The 20,375-nt window shown below is 38.8% G+C and overlaps 1 protein-coding gene across 6 annotated transcripts; it reads right to left on the bottom strand.

The window, feature by feature from the left end:
• Positions 1-361: 361 nt before the first annotated feature.
• On the bottom strand, positions 362-19,005 carry spef2 (sperm flagellar 2). 6 transcript variants are annotated; one of them, XM_034872797.1, is made up of 38 exons: positions 18,751-19,005; positions 18,182-18,284; positions 17,800-18,052; positions 17,353-17,523; positions 16,933-17,079; positions 16,443-16,513; positions 16,117-16,336; positions 15,732-15,920; positions 14,718-14,905; positions 13,670-13,841; positions 13,160-13,382; positions 12,924-12,997; positions 12,633-12,708; positions 12,439-12,479; positions 11,727-11,830; positions 11,274-11,521; positions 11,027-11,102; positions 10,767-10,921; positions 10,308-10,490; positions 9,673-9,806; positions 9,207-9,334; positions 8,547-8,685; positions 8,298-8,423; positions 7,531-7,676; positions 7,370-7,438; positions 7,162-7,210; positions 5,160-5,219; positions 4,961-5,072; positions 4,604-4,742; positions 4,071-4,143; positions 3,696-3,852; positions 3,482-3,588; positions 3,031-3,213; positions 2,623-2,715; positions 2,074-2,244; positions 1,627-1,842; positions 904-1,026; positions 362-569 (listed from the first exon to the last, which is right to left on the bottom strand). In XM_034872797.1, the coding sequence occupies exons 1-38, from the start codon at positions 18,806-18,808 to the stop codon at positions 504-506; spliced, it is 5,043 nt and encodes a 1,680-aa protein (XP_034728688.1). In that variant the 5' UTR covers positions 18,809-19,005; the 3' UTR covers positions 362-503. The 6 variants fall into 6 exon arrangements, with proteins under 6 accessions (XP_034728688.1, XP_034728692.1, XP_034728689.1 ...); XM_034872801.1 differs by having other exon boundaries at positions 10,308-10,415; XM_034872798.1 differs by having other exon boundaries at positions 16,117-16,330.
• Between the last annotated feature and the right edge of the window lie 1,370 nt (positions 19,006-20,375).

The raw sequence follows: 20,375 nt of genomic DNA, 5'->3' as shown, positions 1-20,375 counted from the left end.
CATTAAGTTGATTGGTAGAAAGGCAGCAGTGACTGCTGAATCGAGTAGCTATCCTAACCCTTCGTTGCTTTATGGACTGCGCTTGGGTTGTGGGTGCCCTGGCAGGCAGTTTACTGGGCAAGCCAGACTTGACATGTAGGTTATCCTGGACAATACACTCATTGTAGCCACAACCAATGCCTTTTTTGTGTCAGAGAGGTCATTAGAAAAAGGAGCCAGACAGAAAAACTGCTGGAGTGTATCAGGGAAAAAAGCGAGTAAGAGGGGTCAACCTGCCATCATTGATGTTATTGTTGTCAATCCAATTATGCTGTCATTCCATCCGTCACCAATTACAGACATTTCTACATACTGACATAAGTTGTGGTTGCAAATGTATTTATTAAATACTGAAGTAAGCAATACATTTCAGCAAATATTTCAAAGGTACAATTAGAGAGTACTTCCAAATGGCAAAAGCAACATATTTTGCATTTCCTAGGTACGTATATTTACTGTATCCTTTAGGGAACTGTCAAGCTGTTAGCTTCTCCTTCATCTTGATGGGCCATTAGCACTCTATGAATGTTCTGAGGGACAAAGAGAGACAGAGAAGTTTGAGAGATAAATAAAAGTTTAAAATTAAAAAAGGATACAAAAGGTGGGGATGGAGACAGGAATAAAAGACAAAAATGAATCCTCATGTAGGTTTGAGAATGCTACTACACATAATGGTGGAACGTCTGAATGTCCTGCAGAGGACAAATGTGCTATTTTCCGATTCTCACTGCATAGGTTTGTGTATATGAATAAATTCACTTTTTTATATACTAACTTCTATCAATCAGTCAATAGTTTATATTTAGCTTGTTCAGCTGTGTTGTCATTGTTTTAAGCCGTATGTGAGTCAACACAGAGACTTACTACAAGCTGGTAGTGTGTTAAGGTTTCCATCAGGTCCTGGATAATAGGATGCTGAGAGAGACTGGAGAAGGGGACACAGTCCTCAGGCTTGTAGCCCAGCTCTCTGAAGATCTGCACAAGTTGCTAGAGGCCAGCAGAGACAAAGAGTAACATGAGGGAAGAGTTTCATTATATTAATTTAGTTAATAACTCCCCGTACAAAACTAATTTTTAAGTATAGAAACTTCAAAGTATGGAGCCTTTAAAATGCATTAAGGTGTTTAGTAAACCCATAGACAGTAAAAAAAAAACTATAACTAAAACTTTACTTTTTTTCAGAGGCTTTGCCTTTATTTTACCCCAATCTAGATATAGCCTAATTTATTTGAGGTAAATTATGTAAATAGGTGTAGACAGCCCCTTACATATTATTTCTAAAAAACTAATGGATTGTCCCCCACATAGTCCCTGTCAAAGGCCCACAGCTATGAAACAAGACAGGTAAGGTAAGACCTTATACAGTGTATTTTACTACATTTAGTAGTAGTTTATTTTATTCTATTTGTTTAATTGTATTGAATGCACTGGTAATAAACAATAAATAAACATATAATTATTTTTTTTCTTCCACATAACCCCCGCAAAAAACAATACTAACAAAAAAGTAGTATATTTCCATAATGTATTCAACCATTTAAGTATGTATTTCCTTAAAGCCCAGTTTGAACTTGCGTAGGGTTATACCTCAGTGTGCTCCTCCTGACTCAGGCAGCCTGGAGGAAGGTGCTTGTTGTCTTTCATCTTGGCGACTTTGTGGCAGATGACAGCAAGGAGAGCAGGGATGGACACTATCTGCTCCCCTAATGAACTGCTTGATGCACACGGAGTTTCTTCTTCCTTGTAGTCTCCGTCGAGTTCTGAGGCGCTGAGCTCTGTAGCCTCTTCTATACTGGGCATAGACTGGATACACAACACAAAATGTTTCATTGTAACGTTACATTCCAAAAAAAATGACCAACCACAAGAAACATATCTATATCTATAATTTATTATAATTCCGGACCATCTGAAAAAATTGGTGACAGAAAATTATAATGTGTTTGATGAAAGAAGATGAGGAAGGTAGTGCTTTTGCAATGGCGTTCAAGTGAAAATGTCATTGACGTTTCTTTGTACATTAATTTACTTCACCTTGACAAGATGGCCCGGTGAGAAGTGTTTGAGATGTTGTCCCAGCACTACACTAAGTGCTCTGATGAAGCCCTGTCTGGGCTGAGGGTCGGCTGCAAAGTACTGCAGCATTGACACATAGTCCAGTCGAGGGGGGGAGAAGGAGTGGTCCGCAAACAACTGGAAAAAGAACTTAAAAGCAAGAACACAGGCATATGTAACTGTTCCTTTATGATTACAGTGCAGTTCATTTGGACAAATAGTAAACATAAGATGTTAAGGTTTGATAACTTTGAGGTTCAGAACAAAGTGCATGAAATTGCAATGACTCTATAAATTTGTGTTTTAGATTAATTTCAGTTAAAAAGAAATATATATAACAGCTCAAACATACTTTTACAGTAATTGTTTAAAATGTTGGGTAATGCTCTATTGTTGTTGCATTATTTGTGTGTGTTTGTTATTTCTTTTTTATGTCTTTTAGGTTGTTTGTATACCATGACCACTTGGATTTCCCATTTCGGGAATAATACAGATTTACATTATCTTGGAATTAAGCAGGCTTTGCACCTTGCGTAGGTTAGCCAGGCGGTCATAAGGTAGAGGCTGAGAGGGGTCCTCTGGGACGGGTTGGACACTCTCATTGGAAAACCACAACTCTGTCTGATGAGAAAAAAGTCAAGAGGAGCAACTTAAACATTTGTTTTAATGTTCAGAGAGCGACAGCTTTCATTTTACACTATATTAAGTAGACAATATACTCATATGTGTCGTCACATTGACATGATCCCAGACATGCTTGTGGAAAGAGAGTCTCAGTACATAGTAATGCCACAAGAGCAAAGAGGGGTCATGGAGGTGTGTGACTGGATAGATAACTTTAAACAGGTTATCTCTCCACTCACATACCTCAATGGCCCCTCTTCGCTCTTGTTTATTTACGCCTGAGTGTGTCTGTGTGTGTGTGTTTGTAAAAACCTGTAGGTACTGTTCCTCGTTTATATAGCCTGTGTCGCCGGTATCTGCTGCCTTGAAACGTTGAAGTACAGCCAGCAGCTGTGATAAGGAGGGAAACGGCCAAGGCAGGGCAGCACTGAGCAGAAACCGACGCCAGTCTACCAGCTCATAGTTGTCCACAAGCAGAGATACAATCTCCATCAACTAGGGACAGGAGATAAAAGCACAATGCTTCTATACAGTAAGCCAAGTAATGAGTCTCTTACGGGAACCGGACAGAATAATGCAGGAATGTTTTGTGTCTTGCTTTGCTTTCTCTGCAATCAGTACAGTACTATTTGTTTATGTGATTGACAAAGCCAAAACAAGGTTTGTCAATTTGGTAAGAAAAGAATTTGGTGCAATTAGGTGAAGAGAAAAGAAATGATTACCCAACTTTGTGTTCTGAGTCTCTGGAAAACGTGAACAGTACCTGTGTTTCATTCTTGTTAATCCAGGGTTCAGGCAAGGTGTTTCTGCCCATGTTAACGGAGATGATATTCCTGAGTAAACTGGAGAACTCAGAACTGGACATGAGGCCTGAAAGTCAGAAAGGAAAAACAATAATGTAAAGGTGGTTGGATGGATGGATGAATAGCAGCATGAATAGACCCAGTAACCCTACAACTTGTCCCCCCTGTATTGACCTGAAGGAGCAACATTGCATAGCTGTTGGTGGAGTGACTCTAGCTGAGTGATGGTTGGGGTGGACCGTGTGGGTTTCTCCAGAGGAGGTGGACGGGGAGGGGGAGCCGGGCTAGCCACCATGTGGCAGTCTCCATTCAGATAGAAGTCATTACATTCCTTTTGAAGAGAATATAGAAATCTTAAATTGGGAGGAGTAAGTAAATGAGACTGTGGTCCATTGTCAAATGTCCTGGCTGGAATAACAATTCAGATTTCATTCTGCAGTATATGTACTGGTTACTATGTAACCAGTTAGCACTAAACTATACCTACTTGGGGAATATAAAAATGTTCATTGAAAAAACAATCAACACAATTATAAAGTCATTACATACCAACACCAGCTCATTCTGCAACTTAACACCAGCCTCTATGTGGTGGCGAACTACTACTGATAGTTGGTCAATACTAAAGAAAAAGAGACAGACAGATAAACCGTCAAACAAGTCTTCTATGAAAAATTACGTACCAAAGGCTCATTGCTAATGGAGACAAAAATCTACTTTTTATTTGTGTATTTTTATATTCTCAAGTAATGGCTTCAGAATAACTTCATGAGAACTTAAAGGGCTTTCATTAATTTGAATATCTTTCATTTTTGCATACATTCACATTATTTGATACTATAAATAAAATGTAATTTAATTTATTTGAATTTAACATCATGACATGACAATAAAATACAGATAGCATTTATCACAGCACTAATAAAACAGGGACAGCAATGCAGTTTTAAACAATTGCAGCTTCATTCACAATTAGGTCCCTCTATTTTAAATTGTTTGAAATGAAAATAAAGATCTGACTATACACAAATAGCCTACACCATATTATACCATACATGATCCCACAATTTACTTTACCATACCTCTTCATGTCAGCAAGATAGTGTGCTTCTAACCACTTCTCCATGGTGCTTAATGTTTCTTCTGCTCTGCTTTGCAGGGAGTGCACCATCACCAGACCATGACCTTTCACCAGCGCAATGCGCAACTTTGCTGTTTTCTCTGGAAAACACCCACATGCGTAAAAGGAGACAAACAGAGGAACACAACTATATCAGCTAACATTGATCTTTTACATACAGACTCATGCATACATCTCATATTACACTAGTTCTTAGACAGAACCACTTTTGTTGCTTACATAAAAAGACAATATGGCAATACAACAATTAAATATATTGTGATATAAATAAAACTACTGAATTTCTGTTTGAGCGTACCCTCGTGATCCAGTGCAGCTACATATTCTTTATGTATTTTGTTTCTGACTTCTTGATTATGCTTCCCTTTTTCCTGCTCTTTTGGCTCTCCCTGGTAGGTTTCTGTTGACACCTACACACAGGTATAACATGCCAGGAATTAAAAAAGCATATCTTTAGCTCCATTATATCCATGATACTCTCATACACAAAACATTACCAATTTGCTGATGGCTGTGAGTGCCTCCTCGTAGTCGTAGATCAGTTTCTCATGGGGTTGCTAGAGTAATCAATTAAAAGGGTTAATATCTCTTACTATAAGATTGTATTTCAGCTCATCACCAATTATAAATTTATGTAGGTGTTTTGGATTGTCTTGAATTCCAATTACAGTTCACAAGTTACATTTAAATTCTGTAAGAATGACAATACTTTATGACTTTGTCAACCAAAAACAATTGTCTAACTGTCTAAGGTATTAAAACCTGAAACAACTACAATACCCGGACATTTCAGGGTTTGTTATATATATGGTAGTCCTTTATGAGCAGATTATAAAATAGCAAAATCAGTTACAGACCTTGAGAAAGACTAAAAAATATAGACAATGAATGAAAGGTACAGAGGGTACGGAAAGTATTCAGACCTCTTTAAATGTGTCACTCTTTGTTTCATTGCAGCCATTTTCCAAAAATCCCCAAAATATTATTTTATTTCTCATTAATGTATACTCAGCACCCCATCTTGACAGAAAAATCAGACATGTAGAGATGTTTTCAAATTTATTAAAAAAGAAAAACTGAAATATCACATGGTCATTTGTATTCAGACCCTTTACTCAGTATTGAGTAGAAGCACCCATCTGAGCTAGCCATGAGTCCTCTTGGGAATGATGCAACAAGTTTTTCACACCTGGATTTGGGGATCCTCTCCAGTTCCGTCAGGTTGGATGGTGAATGTTGGTGGACAGCCATTGTTAGGTCTCTCCAGAGATGCTCAAGTGGGTTTAGGTCAGGGCTCTGGCTGGGCCAGTCAAGAATGGTCACAGAGTTGTTCTGAAGCCACTCCTTTGTCATTTTAGCTGTGTGCTTAGGGTCATTGTCTTTTTGGAAGGCGAATCTTTGGCCCAGTCTGAGGTCCTTTGCAATCTGGATGAGGTTTTCTTCCAGGATATCTCTGTACTTGGCCGTATTCATCTTTCCTTCAATTGCAACCAGTTGTCCTGTCCCTGCAGCTGAAAATCACCCCGATAGCATGATGCTGCCACCACCGTGTTTCACTGTTGGGATTGTATTAGACAGGTGATGAGCCGTGCCTGGTTTTCTCCACACAATCTTCAATCTTGGTCTCATCAGACCAGAGAATTTTATTTCTCATAGTCTGGGAGTCATTCACGTGTTTTTCGGCTAACTCTATGTGGGCTTATATATTTCTTGCACTGAGGAGAGGCTTCCGTCGTCCGCTCTGCCACAAAGCCCCGACTGGTGGAGGGCTGCAGTGATAGTTGACTTTGTGGAACTTTCTCCCATCTCCCTACTGCATCTCTGGAGCTCAACCACAGCGATCTTTGGGTTCTTCTTTACCTCTCTCACCAAGGCTATTCTCCCACGATTGCTCAGTTTGGCTGGACGGCCAGATCTAGGAAGAGTTCTGGTCGTCCCAAATTTCTTCTACTTAAGGATCATAGAGGCCACTGTGCTCTTAGGAACCTTGGGTGCTGCAGAAATTGTTTTGTAACCTTAGCCAGATTTGTGCCTTGCCACAATTCTGTTTCTGAGCTCCTTGGGGAGTTCCTTCTACCTCACGATTCTCCTTTGCTCTGACATGCACTGTGAGCTGTAAGGTAGACAGGTGTGTACCTTTCCTAATCAAGTCCAATCAGTTTAATTATACATAGCAGGACTCCAATGAAGGAGTAGAACCATCTCAAGGAGGATCAGGAGAAATGTACAGCATGTGAGTTAAATATGAGTGTCACAGCAAAGGGTCTGCATGTGATATTTCAGTTGTTTTCATTTAATACATTTGCAAAAAATTCTACATTTCCGTTTTTTTCTGTCAAGATGGGGTGCTGAGTATACATTAATAAGAAATTAAATGAACTTTTTAGATTTTTATGAAAATAGCTGCAATGAATCAAAGAGTGAAAAATTTAAAGGGGTCTGAATCATTTCCGTACCAACTGTACATAAAGAGAGAAGGAAAAAAGTATTTGACATGACCTTAACAGTTTCTGTGTGATTGGGCATTTTTGTCTTGGAGTCAGGACGTCTGTGGAGGAGGAGAAACAGGAGATGAGGAGGACATTATACATGTGTCTATGTGTTTGTACTGGGGAGCAATTTTACTGTGAGGAAATGAAACATCCATTTCATCTGTCAAACTGCAGAAAACACAAGAAAACCCTGTGCGATAGTGCCTCTCCCTTACAGTTTTGTTTTCCTCTTGTCCTCTCCGTCATCCATCTGACTACACACACTTGTGGCCGCTGGTTCAGTACTGGTGGAGCAAAATAAAATCATTATTTTCTCTTTTATTATCTTGTACAAACAGTAACATTGTTAGGTTGTTATTAATAGTGTGTTTCTTGCCTCTCGTTCTGATCTTTAATTACAGGGTGGTCTAGTAGGGGGATCAAATCCAACTTGGGGGGTAGCTCAGGCAGCACTTGTCTGTACATGCTCAAATAGTAGACCCTGAGAATATAGAGTGTGTCCTGGAAACGATCCAACTCCACCTATGTAACACAAACAATCAATCCAAGAGTATGGTTCTGCCAAAAACTCACACTGAAGAGATACATGGCAGGCACATTGTGCAGGCCTATTCACTAGAAATGTTGAGCTACCAAGCCTAAAATGCTGGTATCGGTATTGGCAAGTACTGGCGTTGATGCACTGATCTGATACCAAGGAATTTAGCACAGAAGATAATCTACTTTAAACTGGTTAATAGAAGATAATCTACTTTAAAGTGGTTAATTTTGGTTTCCTTTTCCATTATGACTAGCTGTCAAAGTGGATAATAAAAAAAGTTTGATTTGTTTTTGAAGTTTGTTCAAATTTAACAAAGAGTTTAACCCGAGCTATAGCTCTTTAGTGTATTTTTTTAACACACTGGTATCAGATCGTTACTCAGTATTGCCCGATATGCAAGTTCAGGTATCAGAATCAGAATCGTGATGGAAATAAATGGTATTGGCAAAATCTCTACTATACACCATCAACACAAAGAGAATGAAAAGAAGCAATGGAACATTGATAAAACACAGAATGAAGGGAATAATCTATAACCTGAGCTTATAAACTACAGAATGTGATGGTTCAGTCAAATGGTAACACAGAAACAGAAATGTTACCTGCATCAGTATAGAGTGATAGTTGATGAGTTCCTCCAACCAGCCATTACCCATGAGAGCAGCCCTCTCTTGCTCGTCCTCCTCCTTACGTTTGTCACTAATGTCCCACAAACGTTCACATAGTTCCTGTAAACATATCCGAACATCTCAATATGTTTCATAATTTCATTTGGAAGCAGGTTTCTACAATATTTTCATCATCAATTAGAGAATATTTGTATGGTATTATATATTTTAAATTGCTCTCACATCAAGTCTCAGATGTAGCTCTGCTTTGGTATCTTCATCTTCTCTCATATTGTCAGCTATGCTGTTGAAGTCCTTCTGCCAATGAGACACTAACTCCTGCTTCAAGTCTGGACGCCCCAGGAAATGTTTGTATTCCTCTCTACAGATACAGGGAACCATGTAATACTTACATAGTAATACATTTAATATTTCCATTATGTATTTTTTTTGGTTCTCTTTTATTTGTAAAATATTTCCAACAAAGAAATTGATGGCATGATATTTTGGGTCACATCCAATTGTGCTAAAAAACAATAACCATGGTAACCTGTGACTGATACTGTTGTTCAACTTTGATGTTGCATCTGCAGAATGACATTGTAGCCAACAAGATATAAGTGGCTTTGCAAAAATGTGCAAATGTGTATGGCTACCCACACTGTTAGATTTACAGGGCATAACTGTGTTGCTAGCTTTTCATGTTATCTGATATACAGATGTGAGAATGCTTGTTCAGACATGTCCAAGCAGATAACTGTGTACCTTCCGCTATAGTAATCAAATATAAAAATGGAGAAAAGACAGGCCCAGAAAGGTGTCGTTATGAAAATGCTTAATAATGTGCTTTCTGCACTACATGATAAACCATGTTCACACTACTTCAAAGGCCCGGCAGTATACCTGATGTTGAATAGGTGATGGTTAAGAACAGTGCGTTGTGAGCGCAGCTGCTGCATCAGTGTCTTTACGTTGTTCACATAAGAATCACACACTGTGTCCCAGTGGGAGCACAGGTACTCTGTGATCTCCTAGCGATAGAGATAGAGAGAAGAAAAGATTTTAAAAAAGCAGGGGGCACAGGAAGATAGAGGACGATAAACGATAAATCAAAACAAGACATGGTGGAATTAGATTTCACTTGACATGTATTTTCATTTAATTGAAACAGACTCTGAAAGGCAACACAGGTAGTTAACAGCAGATTAAAAGGCTAAATCATGTTAGAGAGCCACCTTGTGGCAACCACCAGTGAGTGCATCTAAATGTCATGTCACATGTCACTGACAGAACCCGATTTTAAAGAAAAGAAAAAGATGATAAGAAAAACAAACATATAGTAAAACAAACAAAGTAAATTGTATCGTACTGGAGGAATAGGTTGATCCATATAGACCCGGCTGGTTGACCCTGAGCAGGAAGAGGCAGATTCAGGTGGGTTCTTGGGGACTCGCTGAAAGTTCTCATTGGTCAATGAGGAAGTTGATGCCTTCCTAGAGGGCCCTATTGATTAGCCAGTAGAAAAACACATCATCACTATAATAAAGTAAAATGATTCATATTTCTTGAGTGTTAATCATTGATTAATAATAATCATGGCATCATATTTAATGGTATTTAAATTATCTTAAACAAGTCATTAGAATGCTAATAAAGCTAGGACAAATAAAAGTATGACCCTATTCTTTTTTACTTATTTAAATTCAAACAGACTTAGTGGATAAAGTTTGTTTACAAATAACTACTATTTTATATCAGTTTGGTACATTTGAAATATAAAGTGAGTCTATTTTCTGTATGTAAAATAAACAAATGTACTATCCACTAAGTCATCATGAGTTGGAAAACCCATCCAACGCACATCATGTTTATGATACCCTAACCCAAACCCTAAGATTTCCTTTATAAATCCTCTCTTTGAAGCAGAATTTTGTTTTGTGACCAGAAGGGACTTTACGTAATAACAATTAAAATGTGTTATACACAGAGTACTGATCAAATCACCTCGGGGGGAGTTTGTGTTGGATTTGGAATGTGACTTCACACTTTGGGCTTTTTCCTCGTTAAGGCGGGAATAGGACTCTGTTTGGCCAGGGGCTTCATCTGCGAGGGCTGGAGATTGGTTAAATGGTGGAGGTGTAGCTGAAAAGGAGGAGTCTGGAGCTTCCCCACTGTCAAACACTACATCTTGAATGGGAGGAGTTGTAGTAAGTACTGTGAGTAAAATTGCATTTCTTTCAGGGAATTGAAAAAAAATTGAAATTGAAAAAATTGTAAATTATTCAGTGTAGAAACAGGCATAATCTCATCATCAGTGTCTTATAAAACAATGAAGACATTAATACTAAGTTGAATTGTGAAAAAATCAAGTATTTTAGTGTACCAATATCTGCTACTATATATATATATATAGAGGATATACTAACAAATATGAAATATAATACTAAAATGACAACCAGTTACCTTTCTGTGTTTGCATCATAACTTGCTGCAGCACAGACTCCACCCTTTTGTAAAGCTCTTCCTCCTCTACATCTGCATCAATACGGACCAAAATGTTTTGCTTTTCACCAAACCATTTCTCCAGTTTTGGCCATGTGTCTTGAAAAGCTGTGATCCTTTGGGGGGAGGGGAAGGGGGGATAGATATTAGATACACAGTCATGCAGAAGCAGTAATGTCTTGATTTAAGTTTAGCTTTCCATTTGATGCTCCTATTTTTACCTGTGTGGAATCTGTGCCAGATACAAGTTCTTGTCTTTGGGGTGGGAGGTTGTAGCAGCAGCAGACTTATCTGTTTCTGCACCAGGTTGGGAAGCAAGAGAACCACATAAACACAAAAGCATACTATTTACATTTAACTTATTGTTACTTGTGCATGTATACATAAAAACACCATCTAACAGATAATGTGTGGGGGCACACAGATACGTACATACCATTAAACTACCATTAGTATAACATTCTGTACCTGTCTGACTGAATGGACGACTGATCACACACTTATCAGGAATCTCCAGCAGCAGAGCCAGGTCCAGTGCGGGACTTGGGGGTGGGGGAGGTTTGGGTGGATTAGGATCAGCAGCAAGGTTTATCCTGCTGCTTACAACGCCATTCCCAACATCTACAGACCCACCCAGGGCTTTCTCCAGCAGGTAAGCCTGGGTGATGTCAAATGGAAAGCCATCCAGGATCCAGCCTGACTGAGGTGGAACCTGCCTAGTAAGGAGACAACACATATTTCACTGTCTAGGGAGGGACTGTGGGGTTGTTGTTGTTTGTTCATTTTGTCCACACTGTGCATACAAGTAAGACAGAATCATTGAGATTTTGCTGAAATATTGACTGTGAAAAGAATTCCATATGGTGAAATTGACTACCTCCCATATTCGGTATCTTATAGCAATACAGGTTGTGTGCTTACCTGATAGCTTCTACTATTATGTCCACTAATAGCTCATTAGGGATGGCGTTGCCTTTCCTTAGCTCTTTTTCTGCAGCTGCTCCCTGCAAGGCCCGGGTAGACAACTGGATAAGGAACACATGTAAGCAGAAAAAGAGTTAAACAACAACCTGATTACTTCTTGTGGCCTGCATATTCACAACAAGTACAAATAGCAATGTATATTAAGACTAGACGATTTCCTAGGCAGACACTGATTTGGGACTGTATTAGGTGGAAGCACAGCCGAAGCACTCCCAAGTCAATATCTGCCTGTAATATCTGTTGTTGTTTTTTGGTTGACTCACTTTTACTCACAACATGCTAACCAGCAACATAGGATTCCATTCACTACGCTAAGCTAACTACCGGCAGCACTGCCGCTGTTGCACTGGACTAAAACCATGCATGCACTGAGACAAAAAATGCGTTGGCCCATCTATCTACAGCTAGGGGAGACCGTGATAAGCCCTATTTCAACAAACGGTGGCATTTTCAAATAGGTACAAATCAATTCTGAAAAGAATATCTTCGTTATAACTCACTACTGATTACATTCTCCCAAAAGTTATTATTTTATCAGTAATAAAAGCCATTTTAAATCAGGTTAGTCAGTGATTTTAAATCATAAACTGGTTCCATTCGTATGCATAAATACAAAATCAGAGTCAGAAAATCACTCAACAACACTTACTTTTACATTGATGTTTGTACTTTCATCTTGAGTGTAAATATCTGAAAAAACAATGAAATTATGAGTGATACGTACTGTATCACATCAAACAAACAACTGTGTAAAATACTTCACATGTAGTGCTTTGTTTAATGGCGCAAAAAGCATAGTATGACACAGCTTAGAATAGAGTCATGTTGGCTTTAGTAACCCACCAGGATTTAGTGATGTGGAAGATGTGAGCAGTTTCTCATTTTCCTTCTCTTCCTGTTGCTCTGTGACCTGTACATCCTGTCCAAAAAATGATGTTTTAAAAGGTGAAATGTTACAGATCACCGAGGACCCATTTAAAGCCAATTACAGGTTCATACATTGTTGGCAACAACAGGAGAGCCTAGTGAGATTTCATGGCCCTGAAAAATCTTTTCAAAGCAAGATTATGTGGCAAGATTAATTAAAAGTGATTCTAGGGAAGTTACAATACTGTTACACTGTGTCTGACAAACCTCCTCTCCATTCCGGTAAGCATTCAGAGCCTCCTCAATTAGTGTGTCAGCTGATAAGACATAGATGCCATGGGCTAAAGCAGGGAAAAACACACGTACTCAGCAAATAAAAGAAGTCATACAATCTTATTGTATATATACACACACTACATAATTTCTTTAAATACATATCTAAGTGGTGTGGAATTGTGTTTGAGTGTATGCCTGCATCTGTGTTTGGACTGCACGCCGTGTACCTCTAGCGAGCTTTTCCAGGCAGGTGGTTTTGCCTGAGCAAAACTTGCCCAGGACACAGGCTTTGATGGTAAAGTGAGGTAATGAAGGTGAGGAGGGTTCCATGATGGGTGGATGAACAATGTTCCTCAGTCGGAGGACAACATGTCCAAGAATGTCGTTGTGGGCCAGAGTTAATTTTATCTCTCCTGCTTCCTCTGGCCATGCCCATTCACCTACCATGTTCTATAAAAACATGACATAAGGCTAAGACAAAGAGGATCTTCAGCATACAGACAGTTCAGCGCTTCAGTTCAGGGACAGTTCAAACTTTTAGTGTTGAAAAATATAGCTTTGTTAGCTTTACTATCTTCATGTCTAATCATGCCTGATGCTGAAAGTGAAATCAGCATATGTTTAAAAATGTGGGGTTGAGTTGTTCAGTCTACACAGACAAGCTAAATAAAGTGTGCAAGCAGACACACACATACAAAGATAATTAAAAAAATATTGCACTCATGTTTTAAACTCACAGTATATTCCTCATAGTCCTGGTTTTTTAATATCTCCTGCTTCTTAAGCTCTACAGGGTCCAGTGGGGTAATGAACTCAAACCCTGGCTGCTGGCACTTCATCGGTTTATAGAGAGGCAGACCACTGAACAGCAGTTCCTTCCACTCTCTCATCGGCTTCTCTGGAATCAGACTGGACATGACAGCACATTAAAATTACAAAAGGCAACGCTAGATTTAATGAGTGCAAATGTCCAAATGTATTCATATTAAATCAAATTGTATTTTGATTGAGACGGGAAATTATTAAACTTAAATGTATTTCAAGAAATGTTTGATCTAACCATGACTAGATGAGCTGGTATAGTGGATGTGTAAAACCCAGGTTTCAGGATACATACAAAGTGAATATGGAGCAGGGTTGTGTGGGCAGTACCTATACATGGACATTAAGTTTTGCTCATGAGAAGAAGCAGAGAGGATGTTGACATCTCATGGTTTTATTTGACCACTGGCTGGTCAGTTGTGCAAGAATGTTTCTAATAATGCTAATGTTTTCACAGGTGATTGAATCACACCTGAATTAACATTGCATAGCAATGCTTAAGTAAAAGAAAATAAAAAAAGATTTAATTCTTCAGTCAGAGTTCCCTTTGTCAATACTCTGTGTCTTGTTTTTGGGTTCAAGTCTGCACACTCATCCAGTGTTATTTCATATTTGCCCATATTTCCTTCTGTTGATGAACTCTATTTTACCAACTCTGTCTCTGAGTTTATTTCTTTTAAAAGACAAGTGTAAATTTCATTTACTATTACTATTATGTATATTACTTTGTTCAAGCATGAATAAATAAATAAAATGTGCAGAGGTAGCAGAGTACTTAATCACGAATTGGCTAAAGTAGAATTTGAAACTACAGTACATTCAACTCTTTAAATTAGATTACTTAACCAACTTTTACAATTATTTCTGATATAACTACCAAAAAATGTAATTTCTCTAATTTTTTAATCCCAAATACCATGTGCATATTATAACTGCATCATTAAAACCAATTGTGTTACGTACTTCCCAGTGAGCAGTCGATATTCTCCAACCTTGGTTGCCAAGTCCACAATCTGCTCCAAAATGTCCTTGCAGCTCTTAAAGTGCTTCTTGTATCTGATCTGAGCTCGCTCAGCAGCAATCCTGTTACAGAATTCAAGCTCCTGTCTGATCTCTTCGGCAAGGTCCAACTTAGCCTGCTGAGCCAAAGCCTATACCAGGCCCCAGTCAGAAAGATTGCATGAGTGGAGAAGACATGACATAAAGGTTCCTGCTAATCACCACAGTTGTAAGTAATAAAGGAAGATGAAAGATGTTATATAGGTCATTTATTGTGAAAACACATGACTTGGTGTTTTTGTGGAAAATTGCTTTTAAGAGACACACACTAAGAGACATCGATTTTTAGAATAAGTACATTACTTATATAGGAGGTTGCAGAAAACAAGTAAGGGACATTTGAATATTTCTTACCTACTGTATAACTGATGTTAAACAGCAGTTAATCAATAACACCCCGTTAATTGTATAATTTTCTCCCTAAATAATCTCCTAAAAGAATTTTCTTTTTCACTCTTTAGAGTAATTGGCAAATTACCATATAATCTGAGACTTAACAACGCGACAATCTGCTCTGGGGTTGCCTGATAAGAATAAAAACACCATGATGATACTTTACTACAACCTACTCAATATTTAACACTGAAACCATGCTGGAGCATAGCAACATCTACCTTCTTTTCAACCAAACAAGTCATCTAAAATATGAGAATGAACACTGGAGGGGGATTACAGATAAATATATAGTAGTTTAAACCATGACTCATACCGTCTTACTTTATTGTTTATCTGTCTGTCTCTGAAGTCCCCCTCTCTCTCTTTCTCTTCATAATACCAAATACCCTGTTGATACTATGCAAACTACCAACGTCCACCCTTTCTCTCTCCCTATAACACTACCCATACTATCACTCATACAGCTTAATACACAGCTACAATAGAGAGGATTATTCTTCTTCCTTATTCATCCTATCTCACCGCCTCCCTCTCCAGAGCTTCCTGGAAGTCCCTCTCTCTCCGCTGTTGGTACTGCTGCTCTCTGAACTGGCGGTTCTTCCGGATCACATCTTTCTGCACTCGTATCTGGAGGAGCTGAGTTGCCAATCTCTGCTCCTGCTGAGTCTGACGTGTCAGACGCTTCACCAGCTGCTCCTCTCGCCGTGCCTCCTGCAGGGTGAGGCAGGATTTTGGGGTAAAATTAACAAATGTTAAATAACAGACTAGGTGAGTTCAAAAAGAATAGGATGTGTGAGATGTATGTAAGGAAGAGAAACAGACAAAACAGAATCAATTCTCACGTCTCACCAGTAACTACTGATCTCTGTTATTGTTAGATATACAGCATTACTCTAACAAGTTTCACCTCTTGAGCTTCATGGGCCTTGAGCTGCTCCACCAGGAATCTGTCTCGTCTTTTCTCTCTCTGCTCACGAGCAACAGCATTCTCCTCCAGCCTTTGTCGGATATCCTGTATGTATTTGCTATTGGATTGTAATATCAGTTTATTTCCACTTCCTGGGACCACAAAGCCCTGGCCGCTGCCACCAAGGGGAAAATCTTCAGGGAAGGGCTGACCACTAGAGCTGAAAAAGTTTAAATCACATAGGAAGTCAGTGTCTTAATGTGTGATAGTGGTATCTCAGGTTGCTGTAAAACTCCATTAATAGTGGGTGTTTCCTTTTCTCTCACCTTGAAAAAGCAAAACCATTTGTAACCAGTTTCTTCCTTGTCTCAAAATTGGCTATTTCAGTTTGGACCGTCTGTATTGACGAAATGAACAGAAATTGAAAAAATACCAGAAAGACAAACAAACCTATGTCAATCCTGTTTTAAATTATGACACATGTAACACATGTGCTGTAAGAAGTTTAATTATTTGGCAGAGAAATGAAATAAACCGCCCCTTTGTAAACAATTGCAGGTGTTAAGCAACAACAAGCTATTGGTTTTGAGATACCTGGGAAAATCTGGTGAACTTCAGAACAAAAACAAATTTCTTGGGCCTGGATTTCCTGGATATTTATTTTCCCATTCTGAATTTAAGGCCCATTGTCAGCAAGCATCGGACTCAACAAACTCTATCTATGTTGTGGGCACCACTCTATACCTGACCACTCGTCAACAAGCCAAATTTAAGAGAGAAAAAAAGTATTACATTATTATTTAATCTGGATCACACCTGTGCTTGCTGTTCTCTACGTTGATGCTGCTGTTGTCTCTTCTTTAGGTTGAGCTGTAAAGTGTACGGAGGTGGCCTGGGCACCTGGAAAGTAGTGGCCTGGTCACAAGACATGATCTCTTTGTGCTTCTGATGACATGCACGCAGCTGTAACATAAACAGTTCCGCTTTGTCATTAGCATGAGCTTTCATTTATTCCATCATCAAGCATCAGGGTTCAAACGTAGGTTTTCACTCAATACTGGCATAGTATTATGGTAAAGTCCAACTCCAAAATCCAGCACAGAATTGTAACTGTGAGACATTTGAGGCTGAGAATCAATGTGTAAAAAAGATGTAAAATGTAGGCTGCCTTAGAGTCTGGTCATACGTGGGAAATGTATAACAATACTGCATTTGATTTTCCACGGTCTCCAGTACCTTCTCAATATTCTTCATTCTCTTTTCATCCTGGACTCTGAGTTGTCTCCTTTGCTGGATGGGATGGGGCGTCACAAACCTGTCATTCAGTTGTTGGCATTTCTCCTCATAGTGCTGAGAAATTTTCTGTAGCTTCAGCTCTGCATCGCGTTTCACAACTCGATGCAGTCGCTGTGTAACAAGACGGCAAGATTGTTAAAAAACACATTTTATTAGATATTTAAGTAACATTAAACTCAAAATGTGAACTTCAAACAAAAAAAACATTGAAAGACTGAAAGAGTAAAGGCCAGTCAGTTGCTATACTTTGCCATACAGTTTGCCAGTATTGGCCCAGAGGAAAGTATCTCATTAGGTTTTTACAGAACCATACATGCTGTTGCTTAAAGAGATTGGCCACTAACCACATGCACATACTACACATGCATCTATACAAACCCCGCTTACATCAGAGTAGATCTCATGCTCTTTTTTGTGCAGGACAGCACCGGCTGCAGGCTGCATAATTTCCATCAATGTGCCGCTGATTTCCGCTTTCTTCTTATTTTCAAGTGAGACGTAGAGTTGGTAAAGCAGGCGTGTGGCAACACCCTGCTTCTCCTGCATCAGGTCCTGGGCTGTGTTTATGTCAAAAGAGATCCCCAGTAACTGGAGAGTAGGCTCAACACGGGTAAAATTATTCAGTCTGGAGATGGCGGTGCTATAAAAAAAGGTGTAATTAACTTTAATGATTATGAATTAATGAGATAGATAGAGAATTAAGCAACAGTTAGCTATTTGTCCAAAGCAAAGGATCATGGATAGAAAACGAGAAGAGAAGGCAACTTACTCTTTCTTCATAAACATACTAAAGTCCTTCTGCAACTGATATTTATGCAGAACCTCCCCAATGAGGTAACCACTGGAGAAATCCTTAGTAAAGGTCTTTGGGTCTGTGAATATGAACATGCATGTCAGTTACGCAAACAGTGACAATTTCAATGTTATATTTCCTGACGTTAATGTTGCTCACAACTGAAAACATTTTAGACAACCCGTTAAAGAAGGTTGTCAAAAGTATTTAAAATTAATAATTTGAGCTCATATCTGGACAATTTCAGATTGTAGCTAAATACAACAACAACAACAACAACAACAGTAATAATAATAATTTTTTTTTAGATTTTTCCAAAGATACGCTTGGTCCAGATTGCCCAACATTAACAGCGTTGCTCATAACATCTCCCTACCAATCAATATCCTAGGCCTTTTGATGACAACTGTTTATCCACTTCGATGTGTGGCTTCTAAATCAGCTCTATTGTTAGCTTGGTAATTTCACATGCTTTTTGCCTAGTGTGCCACAGAGCTAACAAAGTTAAGCTAACGTTAACGGTTGCTAACTTCTGTCACACTTACCAACAGCTTTTGACAGCCGGAGCTCCTCGTTCAGCCACCTGCACAATATATCCGACATCTTCTCTCTTTAAAGTTTAACTCGAACAATATACTTCCGTTTTATAAATGGACATGTTACCAGGTAATAGTAAGACTCTTTAATGCGTTAATAACGGCTCAAAAATTGAAAGGACAAGAGGAAATCCCAGAGGTGCACTATTGCCATGGTGACAGGTCAACAGGAGGGGGCACTCATGGGAGAGCGGGCGGGAACAAAGACTGTATGGGCGGGCCCAGTTGGCCCTGGATCAGTTATCTTGTCCGTACCCAAGATGATTTAAACACAGAGGTAATGACTGAAAACTGATCCAGAACCTGCTCAATTCGACACCTACGAGGGTCCGCAAAGACGATTATTTTTTAGCAACACTCCACTTCTGCCATCCTTCAATAAGGGAACGAAGGCAAAGAATAACTTCATAAACGTACTTGACGGCAATGTCGAGAGCACATTAAATGGCGGAGGGGCCCCGAGTTAAATTTAACAAGGGGCGCGGCGAGGATAAACATGAATAAATTATGCATGGTTCTCCTGCACTGCTTTCAAAGCAAGGACTGCCAGGTAAACGTAAAGTAGACGATGAAGGTACACCAAACGCCACAACCAAAGAACACTGACAAACTGACAAGTGGCCAGAAAAATAACTTTATTGTCTTTAAACAAGTAGCATTATAATCTATTTGTGTCATAAGTGTTAACATTTATTTTATTTTTTACCTCAGAAGCACAGTTTTATTTATTTCAATCAATAGTAAAATATTCTGCAATATTATGAAATGTGAAGCCTTTTCTCAGGTGCACTATACTTCATCCATGGTGTTGTGCACATTAGTCAGTGTTAGTGTTTTAAAGCTATAGGGTAACATACACATAGAGTTTAAAGAATTTTTAAGCCACAGTTTTTTTAGTAATAGTTTATACAACATGCATCGGTTTTGCATAAACATCTGAGGCCAGAGATGATGAGTAAGGCAGCAAGAGTACCCTGCTGTATAAAGCACAAAAATGTACTGTTGTACAGAGTAAACATAGTCTCCAAATAAAAATGTGGATGAACAAAGGAGACTTGCATGTCAGCAGTGGCCATGTACTATATGAATCTGCATGAGTACTCTAGCCCTACTTAAAATGTGTCAGCGACACTGCAGTGGTAAGATAGGAATGCAAAGCCGGCTAAACTATTATAACACAGGTTCACAATTCTAATGCAGTTTACATGATTTTTTAGACACACAATTATGTAGTTAGTTGTATATAAAAAAAAGTTGCCATCTTGTTGATGCAAATCAACATAAAAGCATGCAACACATAGCATTTATAGGTTAGTCTCCAAAGCCGTGCTTGTTTGAGAAAGCAGACTTCAAAGGAAAACAATATGCAGCCTTTTCCACTGCCTTGAACTGATCCCTGATCTTACAATGCAACTGGTTGCTTCATTCTTTACTCAATTTAACTGCCAGAATATGTGGCTTTTGATTAATTATTGTAACCATTTCCCCCAATAATCATGTAAAGTTCAGATTCAGTACTGAAAGTACTGATTCAGATCAGTTTTACAAGACAAAGAAAAAGGAGTGATACACTT

The sequence above is a fragment of the Etheostoma cragini genome, chromosome 5 (genome assembly GCF_013103735.1).
Source record: "Etheostoma cragini isolate CJK2018 chromosome 5, CSU_Ecrag_1.0, whole genome shotgun sequence".
In the NCBI taxonomy this organism is placed as follows: Eukaryota; Metazoa; Chordata; class Actinopteri; order Perciformes; family Percidae; genus Etheostoma; species Etheostoma cragini.
The sequence above is the reverse complement of the archived record's forward strand: the minus strand, read 5'-3'. Positions and strand labels throughout refer to the sequence as shown.